This window comes from Gekko japonicus, unplaced genomic scaffold (genome assembly GCF_001447785.1).
Source record: "Gekko japonicus isolate JY-2015 unplaced genomic scaffold, Gekko_japonicus_V1.1 scaffold1270, whole genome shotgun sequence".
Taxonomy (NCBI): Eukaryota; Metazoa; Chordata; class Lepidosauria; order Squamata; family Gekkonidae; genus Gekko; species Gekko japonicus.
The window spans coordinates 392575-410957 of NW_015170315.1; the positions used below are offsets into that span (position 1 = coordinate 392575).

Below are 18383 nucleotides of genomic sequence, written 5' to 3' on the forward strand. Positions count from 1 at the left end.
TGGTGCCATGGCAGACCAAGGAATTTTATCACCAGAAACAAAGAGCCGCTTTATTTTTATGTGACAGGGATCTCTGCAAATAACAGCTCAAAGTAGGAAAACAAGAGAAGCGTCACATTGCAACTGAAGGAAAATTCAAACAAAGCATTAAATGAATCCTTCAAATATTACTGTGCTTGCACTAAGGGGCAATAGAACTAATAGCTGTCCAGGACTAAGCAGAATTTATTTACATTTACACAGACAGTGTCTTGGATCAACTGGAGCATTTCTGCAGAGGTAGATGATCTGACCACCTCGATATGCACTGTGCCAAGCCCTATTAGCTTTTCTCAGCTACAAACCTGTAAATTTATTGAGGGCTTGATTTCCAGTGTGGCAGGAACAATGGTTGGAGGGGGGGGGGCCTTCCACTTTTTTTTTTTTTAAAAAAAGAAATGCTCTCAGTGTTATTTATTTATTGAAGGGAAAGAAGGTCAGTAAGTGCAAGGACAAGTATGCCTCAAGGCTCTTATTGTATTCTACAGCATAAGGTAAACAGCTGCCAGATAATGCAAAAGCATCCTTAGAACCCCATTTATATAGAACAAGAATTCAGTTACTTTTCTAAAGATATGTAGGAAAGTAGCACTTAAAATTAGTCATCTTGCATGCTTGCATGATGACTGCAAACTAAACAGAAGCAAGTGGGGACCAGTGTTCCCTCTAAGCTGAGTTAGTGTGAGCTAGCTCACAGTTTTTTAGCCTCCGGCTCACACATTTTTGTCTTAGCCCGGGAAGGATGGCTCCAGAGCAAACTAATTTATGCAACAGCCAAATCACCTGCTCACAACTTTGATGCCACTAGCTCACAAAGTAGAATTTTTGCTCACAAGATTCCACAGCTTAGAGGGAACATTGGTGGGGACTCGTAAGAAAGTATTCTGGATTGTTTTTAGCTTGCCCAAGGATGACCAATGGAGTGCAGATACTTCCACCTTTTCAGTCATCCTCAGGAGCTACAAGTGGTTTCTTGATCAGCCCCAGCAGTCACTCTTCAAGTGGCAGATCTGCAAGGACTCTTGGGAGAGGGAAATCATAGGGTCATAGAGTCGGAAGGGACCTCCAGGGTCATCTAGTCCAATCCCCTGCACAATGCAGGAAATTCACAAATTCTCTCCCCCCCCCAGTGACTGCTGTTCCACGCCCAGAAGAACAGCCTACTTTCTTCCACGTTGACTACTTCGTTCCACATTGACCCATACTCCCCTTGTCTCTCTACTTGGCTGCTTTCTCATTCCCTGGCACTCCCTCTCCCATCATCTTACTTCCCTGTTTTCTCCTCCCCATCCCCACAGCCAACTACCAACCTGATCTTTCCTCTCAACTGGACCGCCTGATTCCCTCTTGCCAGATCTCCCCACCCCTATGATTTACATTCCTCCCCTTCTTCCTTACTCCTGTCCCCTTATTCACTTCCTTCCATTGATGGTTTCCAGAGGGAGACAGGCTTTTATGGTTTCCCCAGGGTTGGTGCAGCACCTGATAACATGCAGTGGCAACGGGACTTCCATATGGCAAGTTTTCCCACAGTTTCCCTGCACCAGTTCCCCAGCAGCTGCCACCCCTGTCCCCTGGGCCTCTGGAGCTTCAGAACATCATTGTATCAATATATTACAACAATAAATGTAAAGTTCTATGAATTCCCAGCTTTCATTTCTAAAATACATTAAGTCTCTAGCCTCCTACATTGTGAAGATAGACTTTCCCCTTATACCTCCTCAAGGAAACGGGCTAGCCACTAGAGAGGTTTTTTTTTTAAAAAAATTGAAGCTGGGAATTCAAAGAACCTGTTACACATCTTGTTATAGTATCTTGATATAACAATATTGCAGTACTGATTTTTTAAAAATCCTCCCAGCAGTGTGTGTGTGTGGGGGGGGGAACGGGACGGGACGGACGACTGGCTGCCCTGGGGGGACGTGTCAAGGAGAATACAAGGAGAATAGACAGGGAAATTTAACATTCCCACCTACACAATAACCATCTAGGCATTACTGTGATCTCTTGCCACACTTCACAGAAAAACAGGTTTAAAATAAGATAAAAGCCAAGGAAACCTTGGAAAGTGCATGAATGTACAATGATACTCTGGGGAGAAGGGGGAAAAACCACTGGGCCATCTGATTCTCTCCTCTCAGATCCCCCCCAACCCCCCCCCCAAACAAAACAAAACACAGCAGCCCTGAACCAGGGCAGATAACCTGTGGCGAAATGGCCATTGTCACACACCATTTTGGGTTGCTCTGACAACCCAAAATGCCTTCTGTTTTTCCCTCCCCAAGTGCTATCTGTATACATGCAGACTGCTTTTACAGCGTTAGAGAATGAACTTGAGATTTTGATTTATGGACTTATATTTATTGCTACACACAATGGACTGTGCACACACACACACACACAGAGGCTCTGAGAACTGTACACTCCAAGTCACCTGTTGTGATGGAACACATAGAAGGTACTTGCACAAGCCTTACACGTGAATAAGGTTCAAGCTACACAGTTACCAGCCTGGTGAAGAAGCACACACCTCCATTATTGTGAGCAGTAAGAAACAACAACTTGAGCAGAGACAGCCCCCATTGCAGATCTAGTTGTGATCACGTAAGACACATCACTGCTTTGTTCATGCTTTGGTATTTCCTGCCAAATGGACATTTCGTTTACAATGGAATGGCCAGCTTTCATCAACACTTCAATGAAGCATCCTGATGCCAAGGTTTTCATGCCTGCCCAGATGCCTTCCTTGAGTAAGGTATTAGATTTCAATATTGGCCACTCCTGATAGGTAACCTCCCACTCCTATAGGCAACCAACAGGATTGGTTTTGGGACGGACTAACAGGTAGGTGAGTCCACAGGTTGGAACAGTTACCTCCCACCTAATGGATCCACTATAAAAGGTAAGGACCATTCACCTGGCCCTTCCTAGCTAGCAACCCCCGCAACAACCCCTGTCTGCTTTTTACTCCTCTTGAGTCCCACTTGCTATCCCCAAACCCTTGCCTCTACTTTGATCTCTTGATCTGCAGTCAAGAGACCCACACGTTCTGGCTGGTTCTAGTCGTGTGTGAACTCCTTTTAGTTTCCATTTCTTCCCATCCATTCTTCATTGGAACAACCACTCTGCAAGACAGATAAGTATCACCCGTCATCACCCCCACCTGCTAATGCAAATGTGCTTATTTTAATACTTCTCCGGTTTGCAATACTGACCCACATTAAAGATGCAAATACAGTCAAGGTGAGGAAAAAATGAACATCCAATTATGCATAAACTGCCTTAAACTCAAAACAGACATTATGAGGCATCATTTATATTTATGTTTACACAAGCAGGCTACGAACTTCAGTATAGAATTTGAGCAATCAAAGTTAGTGCTTACTTCCATGACAGTCTTGGACAAATCTATGCCAAGCAACATTTTAACCTCCGGGTGTTTTTGTTTTTTTCCAGAATGTCTCTCAACTGAGACACATAAATTAAACTGGAAAAGGGACTTCATTAACTTAAGGATGGTTTTAAAAGATTAGACGTCTAGTAAACACAATTCTTCATGTGGTAAGAACTAAGTTTCAATATACAGAAAGGCCAACAATGTATGAGAAGTACTTTAGAATAAAAAGGGCAGCATAATTTATTTAACTCTGCAACACTATGTGACCAATTACATGTGCGAGTGCCATGGTGTTCAAGCTTCTGCTGTTGACTAGATTACTTACTCCTGTACAAGACAGTCTGGAGAATTTCATATAAGTGTTCTGCTGTATCTGAAGACCACCTACACCAGAAGTCTAAGTTTCAAGCACATATAAGGAAGTCACATGACATCAGAATCATGTGATGGGAAAAGGGAGCCAGGATTATGACCTCATTGCTGTCAAAGCCAGGACCATGGGGAAGGCCAAAAGAACCCAAGGAAGGAATCATAAGGCAGATAACAGGTAGGTGTACTGAGGTGAGGAACAAGCCAAGGAGGAATCTTCTCTCCCACTGAGGGACTTCATTTTGCTGTTCTGCTGCTCTTCTCAGCATGCAAGCAAAGAGGCATGAGGCATAGCAACTTGGCTCCCATTCCCAGCAGGTCTTTCCAAAAGGCAGACGAAAACACATCAGTTTTATAGCTGTTCACAACCCAGCAGATGGGGAACCAGTTTGGTGTACTGCTTAAGAGCGGTGGACTCTAATCTGGAGAACCGGGTTCAATTCCCCACTTCTCCACTTGAAGCCAGCTGGTGACCCTGGGTCTGTCACAGTTCTCTCAGAGCTCTCTCAGCCCACCCATAAACCTAGCTTTCCACAAAAGAGCTAGAGCTTCTAGCTGCCAGACAATCCTAGGATCTCCTGGCTATACTACATACACTGCCATGCAATAATAATTATTACTATCTGGCAGACAGGGCTCCATGATCCATTATCAGGGTCCTGAATCAAAACCACTAACCGACACCAGATAATACATAAACATGTTAATATCATAAGTGATCTGGTTCCTGCAGCAACTTTTCAAGTTAAGGTCTTCACTTCTGTCTTCCAAAGATATCCACCTAATGATGCAGGAATCAAACAGCAAACAAAAACAAGTCCATCTGCCCAGTCATCCTTCTCTTGCTTGCAAGCCCTCCCACTGTCCATGCTGAGATTGCTGCACCACCTACATGCCCATTCGGTGTAGTGCTTAAGTGCGCGGACCCTAATCTGGGAGAACCAGGATTGATTCCCCACTCCTCCACTTGCACCTGGCTGGATGACCTTGGGCAAGCCATAGTTCTGACAAGAGCTGTTCTTGAAAAAGAGCAGTTTCTGTCAGAGCTCTCTCAGCCCCACCTACCTCACAGGGTGTCTGTTGTGGGGAGGGGAAGGGAAGGGAGTCTGTAAGTCGCTCTGAGACACCTTTGGCTAGTGAAGGGTGGGGTATAAATCCAATCTCTTCTTCTTCTTGTCCTGACAGCACTGGCCATTATATGCATTGACACCTGGAGTGCCACCAATATGAACCACCTGCATGCCCTTCCTCAATGACTCCAGGCACTTGGAAACATGGATACAGACAGGTGGCAGAGAAGGTGTGTGGGTCAGTGGCAGCAGGCCCCAGCAGAAGTCCTGGACCCTGGCAACTGCCCCTCCTCAGGGCATGCTGATGCCAGCCCCTGCACATAATGACGAACCAGTTGTCCTGGAGGGCCAACAAGCAGGTCACAGAGGCCCAGGCCTGCGCCTGATCTCAGCTTCTAGCATTTAGAGGTTTACTACATGTGAACATGAAGGGTCCCTTTAGTCGCTATGGCTAGTGTGTTAAATCCCCTTTTAAAGCCATCTGTGCTAGTAGCTATCACCACAGCCAGCCACTGGTAGTAAATTCTACAATTTGAGTTAGTTGTTGAACAAAGTACTTCCTTTTGGTTCATCCTGAATTTACAGTCCATCAGCTTCACTGGATGCTCTAAGTTCCAGTAGTATGGGACAGGGAGAAAACCTTCCTATCCACTTTTTCTTAACATATGCATAATTTGTCAGCTTCCATCATGAACCCCAGCCATCTTTTCTTCTGAACTGATAAGCCCCAGACACTTCAGCCTTTCTTCATAGGAAAGTTGCACCAATCCATTTATCATCTTTCCCTCTGCCTCACTTCTTCCAGCTCTCCGGCATCTTTGAAATATGACAATGAGAACAGTGCCCAGCATTCCAAATTATAAATTCCACATTATAAATCTATACAAGGGCATTACAGTATTGGCATTTTTTTCAACCCCTTGCTTAAAAAATCCCAAATATGCAGTTTCCCTTTTCCATCAATGCTACATATGACGTCAACATTTTCATCCAGGTACAGCCCCAAGATATATTTCCCCTCTAAAATGCTAACGAAAAACACAACCAGAAAGTACTTGGAGGTTCCAAGCCAACTATCTTCTCATGATTCTGCTTCTGAATGGGTGCTCCTCGCATATGCAGGGGTGATGCCTCCTTGGCTTTTCTGAAGCATCTCTTGCTTCAAAGATGGAACAAAGTCAACATCCAGTCCTTGCTTTGAGGAAGAAAACACATTTTTTGGGGGGGGGGGGGCACCACAGAGTCCCTCCACACCACATTGGGGATCAGTGATTTTACCTATACACAGAGGGGATCCATACAACCTCTTAAGATTTTGAGGAACTGGGCTTTTCAAAATAAAAACCTTCTTAGTTCTTCCCCTCAGTTCTAAGGTATCGTTGGCACAGTGGATATAAAGGCTTTAGGTTTGCTGTTGTGAGGTTAAGTTTTGTGGTGAGCAAGAAGAACACAGAGATCTCTGAGGCAGGAGATGTCTAAAAATACCACAAAAGATTTAGGTACAGGTTGTTTTTTTAAAGAACAGTTCAGTAGCGCAGATCTCCAGACAGTCACCAGAGAAACCTGGGTGAGGTGTGTAAACTTAAGCTAGTTATAGCTTCGGGTTGTGATTTGAATTCCTTTTAATGCTTAAGGTTACAAACAGGCTTTCACTGTCTACCCACCAGGTTGGTTTCTTTCACAGACACACCCAGGACTCCACCCAACTAGCCTGCCCTTTCCCAAAAGTCAGACTAAACAGTACCAGGTCTGCTCCTCACCCGAGGCAGGACTTCACAGCTGGGTACCCTGTTCTCTTCCAGAGATCATGTTAAACTACTCTGCCATGCTACCAGACACACCTGCCCTTTAATGGGTCTGCTCTTCACTGAGGCAGACCCAAACCGACTGCTGCTGTGCTTTGCTCCAACATCCCATCCACCCCTGAAAGGTAATTGGATTCTGGGACACAGCTCCTAAATGCTCAGGCACAAAACAGCTGTCTGACTGTTTTACCTCTTGTGGGCAGGACAGCCTCCAGTCCATCACACCTATATATAAGGAGATCTTGGCCTTATCTCTTTTCCTTCTCTCTTCCCTTGGGTGGCTATGGACAGGACATTGGTATGCCAGGTAGCTATGGGAGGACTTCTGTATCTCTGTCCAGTCTTTACTTCTCCTCACACAACCTCCGAGCTACCCTTCTTTGACCAAAAGGGTATGGAGGGGTTGCTAAACAGGACGGGTGAAATGCACATAAAGCCTCCCATTTGCCCCCCCCCCAACACAGATACGGTGCCCCATGCTAAAGGGGGAGACGAAAGACAAAGCTCTATTATGTGCTATGGAAAATCCTCCACTGCAACTGCATGGGGGACATGCTCCTTCAGCAACTGTGTTCTAATTTGATTGATGTTTTATAAGCTTGGGAGATGTTTCCAAATAGTCTCCCTACAATTATGGGAATGAACACACTCTTGCCTTCAAAATATACAGACAATTTTATACCTGCGTTTTATCCAGAGACATTTAGCTAAATGTTTCAGCATCCCTGTATTTCTTCCATGTGTGATATTTGTATAACTGCACTATTATGGTTTTTAAAACCACAAATACAGGCATTCAAAATATTTAGAAAAGCAAGATCTGTGGATAATTGTGTTGCGGACATATATTTGCAAAATAATGGAACTGCACATATTTTCCAAGTGTTGATTTAAAAAAAATTAAGAAAACCCATGAAAGCTGGAGCAGTTTGTGCCTGAGTTTATGAAGGTATTTTACAACTTAGGTCATACTGGGAGATCTGATTATAAGGGTCAGGAATCCAACAACTTCTCTAATGCAAAGGCTACATGAAATAAGCTCTAGTAATGGCTACTGCATTCAAATGTTTTCATTATCTCTCAGATTTAAGCATATATTACCACAACTTTTTCGAATGTTAACCAGGGGTTCAGAAAGAGCTTGAAAAACATCAACAAGCATATTTTCAAAAAGCGATATGAAAGTGACACAAAGCATTAAGTTTGCCAATAAGACTGCTTCATGCTTCAAGCTCACAGTTAATCTACACACTAAATATGCTTCAGCAATAATGGGGATGAGAAAGCAGATTCACACAATGGCCAACAGATGCTCATCATGTCCACAAAATGCACCAGGGTCCCTTCCTTTCCCAAATGCATTCTATATTATAAATTATTATTGCTGTATATCTGTGGATTTTAAGGGAAAAAGGGTACACACTTTCATAAGAGACAAAGCCACAGTAAATAAGGATATGGAAAATTAGGTACAAAGCAGAAGCTTCCATGATTGATTTTTATTTCAGGAGGAGGAGGAGGAGGAGGAGATTGGATTTATACCCCGCCCTTCACTACCCAAAGGTGTCTCAATCGTGTCCCCCCCCCATCTAAAATGCTAATGAAAAATACAGTCAAAATTCTTTCAACATTTAATCAGGCTACATTATGTTGCCTGAATTCTGTCAACACACTTATCCAAGCATATATTAAAAAGGGAAGAACAGCAGCAGTGCTGCTCAGAAAAAAATACAGCTACCCTGTTTCTGAAAGATAACATTCAGGGTGACACACAGAGCCCCACAAGAGCAGCTGCTCAGGCACAGTCTTATGCTCAACAGGACCAAACATGAATAAGGGGTCATCACTATCATCTTATTTTGATCAATAAGCATTAGCATTGCTGCTCATAGCAGAAGAGAAAAATTTAAATTAACATTGATCCAAGAAGCTCTTACAAGCCATGCAAGGGTCACAGTGGAGCTACATCAGAGACCGAGGTTTTCCAAGGCTCCATGCACAGGTAAAGATGCTACCAAAATCATGAGCGCCACTTATTACTAGAACCCAGTCCTTTTTCTCCTAGTTGGCCACAGTTATTTGCCTGTTCAATGTTCTAATTTATCTTGACCACAAGCAGGACATGGCCGGAAGAAAGAGCCCCCACAGTACTCACTACTGTGTCATTCATAACGGATTGGGGGAAGTCAATGGAAATCTGTATAAGAAAAATTAGCTGTACTTGTTCCAGCCCTTTAGCATTTCTGTGTTCCTTTTTCTACATCCACCACAATGAGTTGTAAGCTAATACTGTAACTGGAATGCTACGATGAGTACAGCGGACGGGCTCGGACCATCTCTTGGACGATGATGCCATCATTTTTTAACAACTTAAGACCGCCTGATAAAAGGAAGCACTTTATAATTATTGTTATTGTTGATTGTAATGTTATTGGATTTTATTGGATTTTATGTGATTTTATATTCGGGCTATGCCCCTTGTAAGCCGCCCTGAGCCCGCTTGCGGGGAGGGCGGGGTAAAAATACTTAAATAAATAAATAAACTGTCTCTATCATTGTTATTATTAATACCACCATGAGTCAAGGGGAACAGTAAGGAAAGTTTGTACTTACAAATTCATAATCACCATCCTGAGGTACTCTCCATTCTGAGGGGTGCCTTTCATTCACGTGTCTTCCATAGTTGTTTCTCTGATTCTCCTTTTCTTTTTGTTCAAAATAGTCAAGGAAAGATGGTCTGACGGACTCCATTGTTTCATCTCTTCCTATAATCATATTTAAATGCAAATTATCAACTTTGTCAACTAAATGGCAGAATATCCCACTAACCAAATTGCTTTCTTCATTACTGTTAACAATTGGCAATGGAACCATCCATTTAAAATCTACTTGGTAGAATATAAATGCTTTTAAAGATTTTCAGTAAGAAGCCTCTACTTCAGGGAGGGGGCGACTGAAGGTAAGAATATGCCGAATCAGACCAGTGGCACATCTAGTTCAGCATCCCAATTCCAACAGCAGCCAATGAGATGCTATAGGCTAGAGGACAGCCATCACCAGCTGACTGCTCTCCAGGATATGACAATCAGCGTAATTCAGCCTCTGAACTTGGAGGCCCCAACTGGCTCTCATGGCTAATCAAAAAAAAACAATGGACCTATCCTCCATAAACATGCCCAAACCCATTATAAATCCATCAAACCCAGTGGCCATCACCACATCTCATGGGAGCAAGTTTGACAGCTCAGTTACCCATTGTGTTTAGTTGTACTTCCTTCAACCTACTGACTATGAATCTCTGACATATTGAAACAGCAATCATCATTATATCTTTCTAAGGCTAGATGATTACATTGGTCTCTACCTGCAGTTGTCTTTGATCACTGGAAGTTTCAGCTAATTCACAGCATGGCGGGCTTCTTCCTGATTCAAACAGTTCATCAAGTAGACTTAATACCAGTGCTATAGTACCTGCATGGCCATTCGGAGAGTAGCGGATGCTTCAGGAAAACATGTAATCTCTGGTCTATGCTCAAGTTTTATACAAGTTTTTAAGTGAATCAACACTGATCACCATTCAATATCACAATGAAATCTGAAATGGTAGCCATGGATGTCTGGCCTACAGATTATCATTCAATATGTTAAGGACAGTTTTATCTCGAGGTAGATCACAACTGTCTTCAGCCTTCCTGTCAATGATATTATCTGTGACCTGAACAGAACAAACCACATTTAAGTTCACTTGTGAGCACTCTCCTATAGCTCTCTTATCTAGGAAACTGAAAAATCAAGCCTGAAGATTTCCTGGAAGCGTCCTCTTGCTTGGTTTCCATTTTAATAGCCTGCTTAAATCTGGAAGAGAGAACTTTAGTAGACAGGACTTTATATTTTAATGGGCATTTAATCTCATTTGCTTTATTAAGTTGTTTTGATGCATCGTTCACAACAGGGCAGGAACAAGAGAAAATAAAAAGTTGCCTTGACACAGAATGTACTCATATAAAGCTTGTCAGCAGAGCAAAAAGCAAGCAATGTCACTCACCTGATATGTATGCCTTCTTTATTTAAGATGCATCTACAACATGTATGAATGAAATATGAGTGATGCCACCTGGCATTGTTGAGTCATTAAACACACTGATTATAACGTGTTGAATGCAAACAATTCATAAGATGTGTACAAAAGACTTAGGTAGCCACAGAAAAATAAAAGTCATTTAATACCTTTTGTTAACACAAAACAGTATGCAAGCTTTCAAGTTCTCCAGAACTCTTCATTGGGTTAGATTTTCAAAAACAAAATGGGGCACGGTATCTTTCAGGTCATGAAGCCCCTTCGTCTACATCTTGGACAGAATGCTCAACTGACTTCACTAGATAGTATCAGGCTGCATCTGTAGAATTATCAGAAGCAGCAGCAAAATAATGGACGCTACCCCCATGGTAAACATAAAAGCCAGTAGTTAATCAAATGTTTCTCTGATGTTAAACAGAGCAAACAGGTCCCTAAGAGACCAACGACATACAGTAGTTTTAGGGTGCCATTTTCAGGATTCATCTTCCCAGTAAATGCGTATCTGTGTTGTATTTTTGCTGCTTGCCCTCCAAACAAGTATAAATCCAAACAAAAAGTAATAAGCTCCAGGTCTTGCTATCTGTGTTGTTTGGAGAGTTGTTTGGAGAATCATTATGAGAATTGCTTATATGAAGCTGTTTGTATTCTTTCACTGGAATGACGCTTCATGCTGCAGAAAGTGTTTAAACTCGCACAAAATTTTGACAACCCAGCTGCACACATTGCACCAAGGAAGCTTCCTGCCAGCACATGATGTTGGGACTCCCCTAAGCCTCCATATGTACAAAAATATTGAGTTTTACATGAACCCAAGATAATGGAACTCTGGAATTTGCTTGGATTGTTTGCAGGTCTACAGGGGACCAAATGTATGTATTTCTCATTAATCATCTCTGCATATACAGAGCTCACAGAAGTAACCACTTTATGTTTGCAGACTACATTGCAGAAAAACTTTACACACAAATGTTCCAAGCTTATTTACCAAGAGAATTCTCAGCAACAAGCAATATCTGTTAACTAGTACATCAAATTCTAATATTCCCCTTGCTTACAATATGAGTTTGCTCTGTAAAATCAAATCAACTAATCAGTGTATGCAAACTACTTGTCAAAACCACCAGCTTTTCTCCTGAAATCACAATCTTCAAACTAACCACACCATGACTCCTTCTGAACATATGAAATTATATTCAAAGCAAAAAGCTTATAACTTGGAAAGGCCAGATGCATCAGAAGGCTATTATACACAATGGTTATGCTAGCTCAAAGAGCTATTGTAAGAAGCCACTTTAAGAACAGTCCATGCAATGACTCAGGCAATTTGTTCAAGGGGAAGAAACTACAAATTGACAAATCATTTAAAATGAGCTTATTCCAAATATCTTTATACTGAATCAATAGATGCAGAAGTTAAATTGCCACAATGGCTGCCCCCTTCAGCACAACAAATTCACACTATTTTCTACTCAGTAGTGGAATGCACGTGGAAGGTGGTAGTGGCTGGTCCAGTTTCTGGAAGAAATCCTTGCCTGAGACCTTCAAGAGCCAGTACCAGTGATTGGACACTTCTGGACTAGTCAGACCAATTATCTGTAAAGTACAAGGCAACACTCTAGCAATTGCACTGTTTAGTTCTACTACCACATTTATTTTCCTGTATTTTTAATTCTGCCATTTATTGCTTCAATATAGATGAAACTTTAGCAGTTCTTAAAGAAGTATATTCTGTACTCCACAGAAGCAAGCATCCAGGTTAGATTCTCATGAAGGTAAGAGACCAGATAATTTGACAATACAACACCAAGGATCATATACAACTATGGTGTGTGCGTGTGTGTGTGTGTTCACAAGGATGAGTATGGTGCCTAAAAATAAATAGAAATATAACAATGGAAAGCCAGCCATTATTCTTGGGTTAAAGGAGAGTTCAAGTGTAAAAATAGATGCTTGAACTTCTGAATTATATAAGACAAGTAATTTTATTGTACCGGTGCCTGCAGCTTGCATCTTAACAGCCCTCACTGTGCGCACCATCAGATCAACAGCACCAACTTCAGATAAGCTGGATGGAGGTCACAATATAGAATAATAATCATTTCTCCAAACAACTTTCAATACATCAGAAATCTAATCACTTTCATTTCTATCATGTGCTTAGAGAATGATTTTTGTACACTTTGAACAACCTATGACTAGTTCTCAAAATGCTAGGATAATCTTAAGCACATTAACAATTAGTTGCTGGGGGGGGGGAATCATAGTTCAAGTTCAAATTCAACCTCACAAGTAGGATCACTCTTGAGCCCAGTAATTTTTGTTTAGTAAGCATAAATCTCTGCCAAAAGCACCCCCTTCAAATGATTTTCATGAGTGCGGTGGGTGGGGAGTGAGAAAGAGAATGAGGATCATGGTGCTATTCAGCCTACCAGTTTAGGCTACATAGGGAGGGGCTGTGGCTCAGTGTTAAGTGCATCTGCTTGGCATGCAAAAGATCCCAGGTTCAATTCCCAGCTTCCCAGCTAAAAGATCAGGTGGTAAGTGATGTGAAAGGTCACTATCTGAGACCCTGGAGAGCTGCTGCCAGTCTGAGTAGACAATACTGACCTTGATAAACCAAAATGGTCTGATTCAGTATGAGGCAGCTTCATGTGTGTTCCTGGAATGTCAATGAGTATGAAACCCCTCTGGACAGAGAAGAGGGAACACAACAGCCCACTGACAAGGCAACTGAGCTCCTTGGTGTGGTGTGCTTCACTGGATACCATCCTTTTCTTAGATCACTGGAAGTTACACTAGAAAAGCCTGCACCATGAAAACAACCCATGGCCTGAGAATGAGCCTCAGATGATCTTGGGCTTGTGAGCTCCCCTTCAGCACAAAACACAGACTAAAGACTTCTTCATTTCTAACAAATGACAATTTGTTGTGGTGCCCAGATCAGACAAACTAGCAAGCTGCAACTGGCAGACACCAAGCCCTAATTTGTGTGTGGGGGGGTTATCTACATGATTTGGACATCACAATAAATGAAGGTTGTTTCTAAACTAGAAAACCTTCAACCTCCATGTGATATGCAAAGAGAAGAGGGAGAGAAGAGAGGGATGACATGACCCCAAAGACTTTCTATTTTATAATTTCATTCAACTGACAATTAAGTGAATCTGATATCAAACGAGAGAATATTCTATAACCAGGGCAGTTTATGTTTAGGTAAAAGATATACATTATGTATTGTGCTTGGAAATGATCCTTTACTATGGTTAAATTCAGGAAATATGTTTATGTGACTACTCAGAAACACAACGCATACATGCTTCAACAACCACATCTGGTAATTTTCTAATTTAGGCTGTCAACATTAAATACCAATACCAATGTTGGTGGTAGGAATGTGAAGCCACTTATTCAAGAACCACCTTCATCTGAATTGGACAAATACAAAGCTAGCAGTCACTAGAAATACAAATATGGAGAATGGAGACAGAACTCTGTCTTAATTTCTGGGAACAACCACCACTTATACCAGATTGCAAAGGTATTAATTATTGTTAAGAGGAAGCAAGTCAGCAACAGCTCTTACAAGAGTGATTTAATATTTTGGGTCCAAGCTGTGTTACAACATTGTTCATTCAGCACCTCCTCCTTTGTATTTAGTGATGCAGCAAAAAGTGTCGTATACTATGACCTACATACCATGTTTGGAAAATTTTGGGTTCTATCCTGGTAACAATGCCATCCTAAGTATAAATCCATTTAAATCAATGCAGTTAGAAAGGTGTAACTGCTTATAGTGGCCATGTAAGTATATAAAAAGAGAGATTTTATCCTTGTCTAAGTGAACTTAAGAACAAGACATTTTAAAAATTAACACATTCAGCATTCAATGAGCATTCAATGAGTCAGGAGGATCATATCACTATGCCATTTCTAAAGCTTTAAAATAAAGCTATAACACAAATCAGCCAAGCATGACCCATGCTTTTTAAAATTTCATACATACATAAAAATCATATCTGTCTGAATGCTGGGCAATACTTAATATGAATATCATCTGACTCCTTTCTTACAGGTTTAGACTGTGTAGAAGACATACACAAAGCATAGGGCATAAGCCTTGTGCCATCACATGTAAGTATTTTACAACAATTTGTTAGGCAACATCTCCTATATTGAAAGCCTCTTAAAATCCTTTATTTTTAAGTAATGCTTCAGGGGACGACGGCAAGGCAGTTGATGAGTAATGCTTGCTTGCAGATGAGGCTGTGCTAATGAAATCAAATAGGCGTTTGTGGAACCCTGAACACTAAAAGTTAGTGTCAGCTTCATAGAAGAGGACTATTCCTGGCAGAAGGTAACATCAGAAGCCAACCAGGGAAGTATGCCCTGCACAAGAACTTGCCCCATTAATTCCACATCATCTACATTTCCATCTAGCAACAGAAGAGATGCAGGGACAGAATGAAGGAGGAAACAATTTTTGTCAAGCTTGAGGCCACGTTAAATTTTTGAGAAAGGACAGTGGATGCCCTCACAATACAGCTGCCAACCACAATACGTTGGGAGGTTCCTGGCCAACTGCTGTCTTTTGACAGAGCCTGCTGGTTGGCACTCCCTGAAAATGTGCAGTGCCTCTTGGGCTCTTCTGAGCCATTTCTTGTTCCAAGCAAGTAGAGGAGAGCTGGGACTGGCTATTTTGCTTAGGGGAAGAGATGTTGTTTGGTTTCAATTTCCAAAGAAAGGGGAGGGTTTGCGCCTCGCATAGCCACACAGAACGGTTTCCCAGCCCAAAGACATGAGAAATCTGTGTCTATGACCAAGCTAAAAGTGCTTTGAAACAGCTCAGCATTTTTCTAAGTCAGTCAGCTGGCAGGATTTACACAATGTGACATAATTACGTGAAATTAAAATGGGATTGACAGAAGTATGGAGACAATTCACAACAGGAGTAATTGGCGATACCACAATTTCCCTAGTTTGGTTGAACTGATTAACACCTGTAATGGTTAAGGGGGGGGGGGAACCCTGGAGAACCTAGTGGTAACACAGTACAAAGGTATTCCCCCACAACGGCCAACCTCCTTTGCAGTACTAAGGGCCCACATGATGCTAAAGGTGGCTGCTATTGAACAACCTTCATCTCTTCCTTATATAAAGTATCCGGTCAATAATACTTTGTCTAAACTCATAGCCTAGCTTCACCTTTAACGGATGCCTCCTGTATTTAATTACACTCTGTTTCAGACCTGCAGTTTTACAGAGAAAATAGAGCTATTGCTCTACATGAAAAATTACAGACAAGTGAAAGATTTATTGAACGGAAGGAAGTGTTTCTTGCGTGAAAAGCTACATTGGCTAAAGTAGTAGCACAACTAACAGAGTAATTCTTTTCCAGGATGTGTGTGGAGCAGAGCCCCACAAAATGGACCTGAGTAGGATTCCAAGTAGACCTGCTTACGATTGCTCTCTAAAAGCTAAATCCTACATAGAGTTACTCAACTCTAAGCCCACTGACTTAAATGGGTCTAGACTGGTATAATACTGTCTGTGATTGCACTGTAAGATACTTGATATCAGGCTGTCAAGACTTGGGCATGATAGAAATTTGCTCACAAAACATAGTTTATCATTACATGAACAATCTGGGAGACCCTCAGGCTCATCATGTCCTCTCTTCTTCCTCTTTGCCCCTCATGTGTGAAGATTTAAAGACTTATTTTAGAGCATAGAATCATAGAGCTGGAAGGGACATCCAGGGACATCTAGTCCAACCCCCTGCACAATGCAGGAAATTCACAAATAACTCCCCCCCCAGCCAGCGACCCCTATTCCATTCCCGGATGATGACAAAAAAAACCTCCAGGTTCCCCGGCCAAACTGGCCTGGAGAAAAATTGCTTCCTGACCCCAAAGTGGCAATCAGCATACCCCTGGGTATGTAAGAATGGGCCACAAGAACCAATCAGAAAATCAAACTGTGCTGCTGCATCTGACCCACAAATGATATCATGGCAAGTCCCTGGTTGGGAACAAATGTCATGGCAAGTCCCTGGTTGGGAACAGAGGACACAATGTAAAAACAGAAGTTGCAAGAAATTCCTTGCTATGTCTCTTCCTCCTGGGAATATGGAAAGTACTCACAGCTGTACACCCAGTCTCAGGGGGAGGGGGGGAGGAATCATCCAAACCCTGCTCTACAACATTGTAAATGCAGCACCATAGACACATTTGGCAGATTCTTCTTACCAGTTACAACACCAGTCAGGAAGTACAAGTCACTTTGACAATATTAATGACCTTACCTTCACTGCACTTAAAATACCATTTAGTTATACAGGTTATTAAAAACCTTTCCCCAGAAGAATCCTGCACAAGGCTGATGAACTTTTACAGCTAAATCAATTTAACTGAATGTGAAAGGGACATTACCATGGAAGTGATAAGGTGAAAAATGGAGCACTTGGAAGCAATTTAGAGGGAAAGACATGCATACATTTGTACTCTACAGCCTGGATGTGGCACAGGTCACCTTGCCAAGAAACTATTATTCCAACACAACACAGGTATCAAAACCCACCAGGCATGAGTAAGAACATACAAAGCTATTTAGAGATTTAACGAAATCTAATTATTAAGACAGACTACTCCGTTGAAAAGTGGGGGGGAGCACTGAGTGAAGAATGTATCTGCCCATCAATAAAATGTGAATTGCAGGTTCCTGATGCTGCAGTTTGAATCAGGGTCAAGCAGGGAAGGGACGATGTTTAACCCTTTAACTCTCCAGCGTGTTTCACTCAAGAACTAGGGTTATCCTTCGTTGTGTCTGTATGAGCCCTGAGTAACAAGAGGGGGGGCACAACTCAGCAGCAGAACACCTGCTTTGCATACAGAAGTTTCTAAGTTCAATCCCCAGCATTTTCAGGTCAGTCAATATTGCTAATTCACAACATGGCTAAATCTATGGATACTTAAATCCAGAGATTAGAGCTACGAACAAAAAATACCTTTCTACAAACCTGAAAACTCCCCAGGATTGCAGAAAAATTTGAAATATAAATAAATAAAATTGGAGGGTTAAAATTCATCAAATAATAGAAGCAGTACCGGTAGCTTCATTAAACAAATACTCCCAGTGGCTGTTGCTAGGCAACCATGAAAATGCTGCAGCCTTCAAGCCTTGGTTTCTGTCAATAAAAGGAGGGGGAGGAGGCAGGGCCCTTTCCAGGGCTAATGTGGCCTTTGAAGGAAGGCCCAGCAGCAGCCACCATGCAACTTCCATGACCCACCCAGGACTGGCTGCTTGCTACTGTTCAACAGCAGCCATACTATGAAAGCAGTATGTGTAGTGGTTAGAGCTTCAGACTTCTAGGAGACTCAGATTAGAATCCCTACTGTGCTGTGGAAGCTCACTGGGTGACTTCAGGCCAGTTACACATGCTTAGCCTAATCTACACAGGGTTACGAGTATAAAATGAAGGAGAGAATTATGTAAGATGTTTTGGTTCCCCATTGTGGAGAAAGGTGGGGTATAAATGAAGCAAATAAAGAATGAATACAGCTAAGACGGAAGCATATAAAAGGAGGGTTGGTTGGTCGGTGGATGGGAAGGAGAGAAGGAAGTAGGGA

The 18383-nt window shown here is 42.0% G+C and overlaps 1 protein-coding gene across 1 annotated transcript in view; it reads right to left on the reverse strand.

Moving 5' to 3' along the window:
• Positions 1–18383, reverse strand: part of STK4 (serine/threonine kinase 4) — an 81335-nt gene that overhangs the window by 33978 nt on the left and 28974 nt on the right. Inside the window, exon 10 of the mRNA XM_015418028.1 lies at positions 9294–9445. Coding sequence (XP_015273514.1) covers positions 9294–9445 — 152 coding nt within the window. The remainder of the gene's footprint in view (positions 1–9293; positions 9446–18383) is intronic.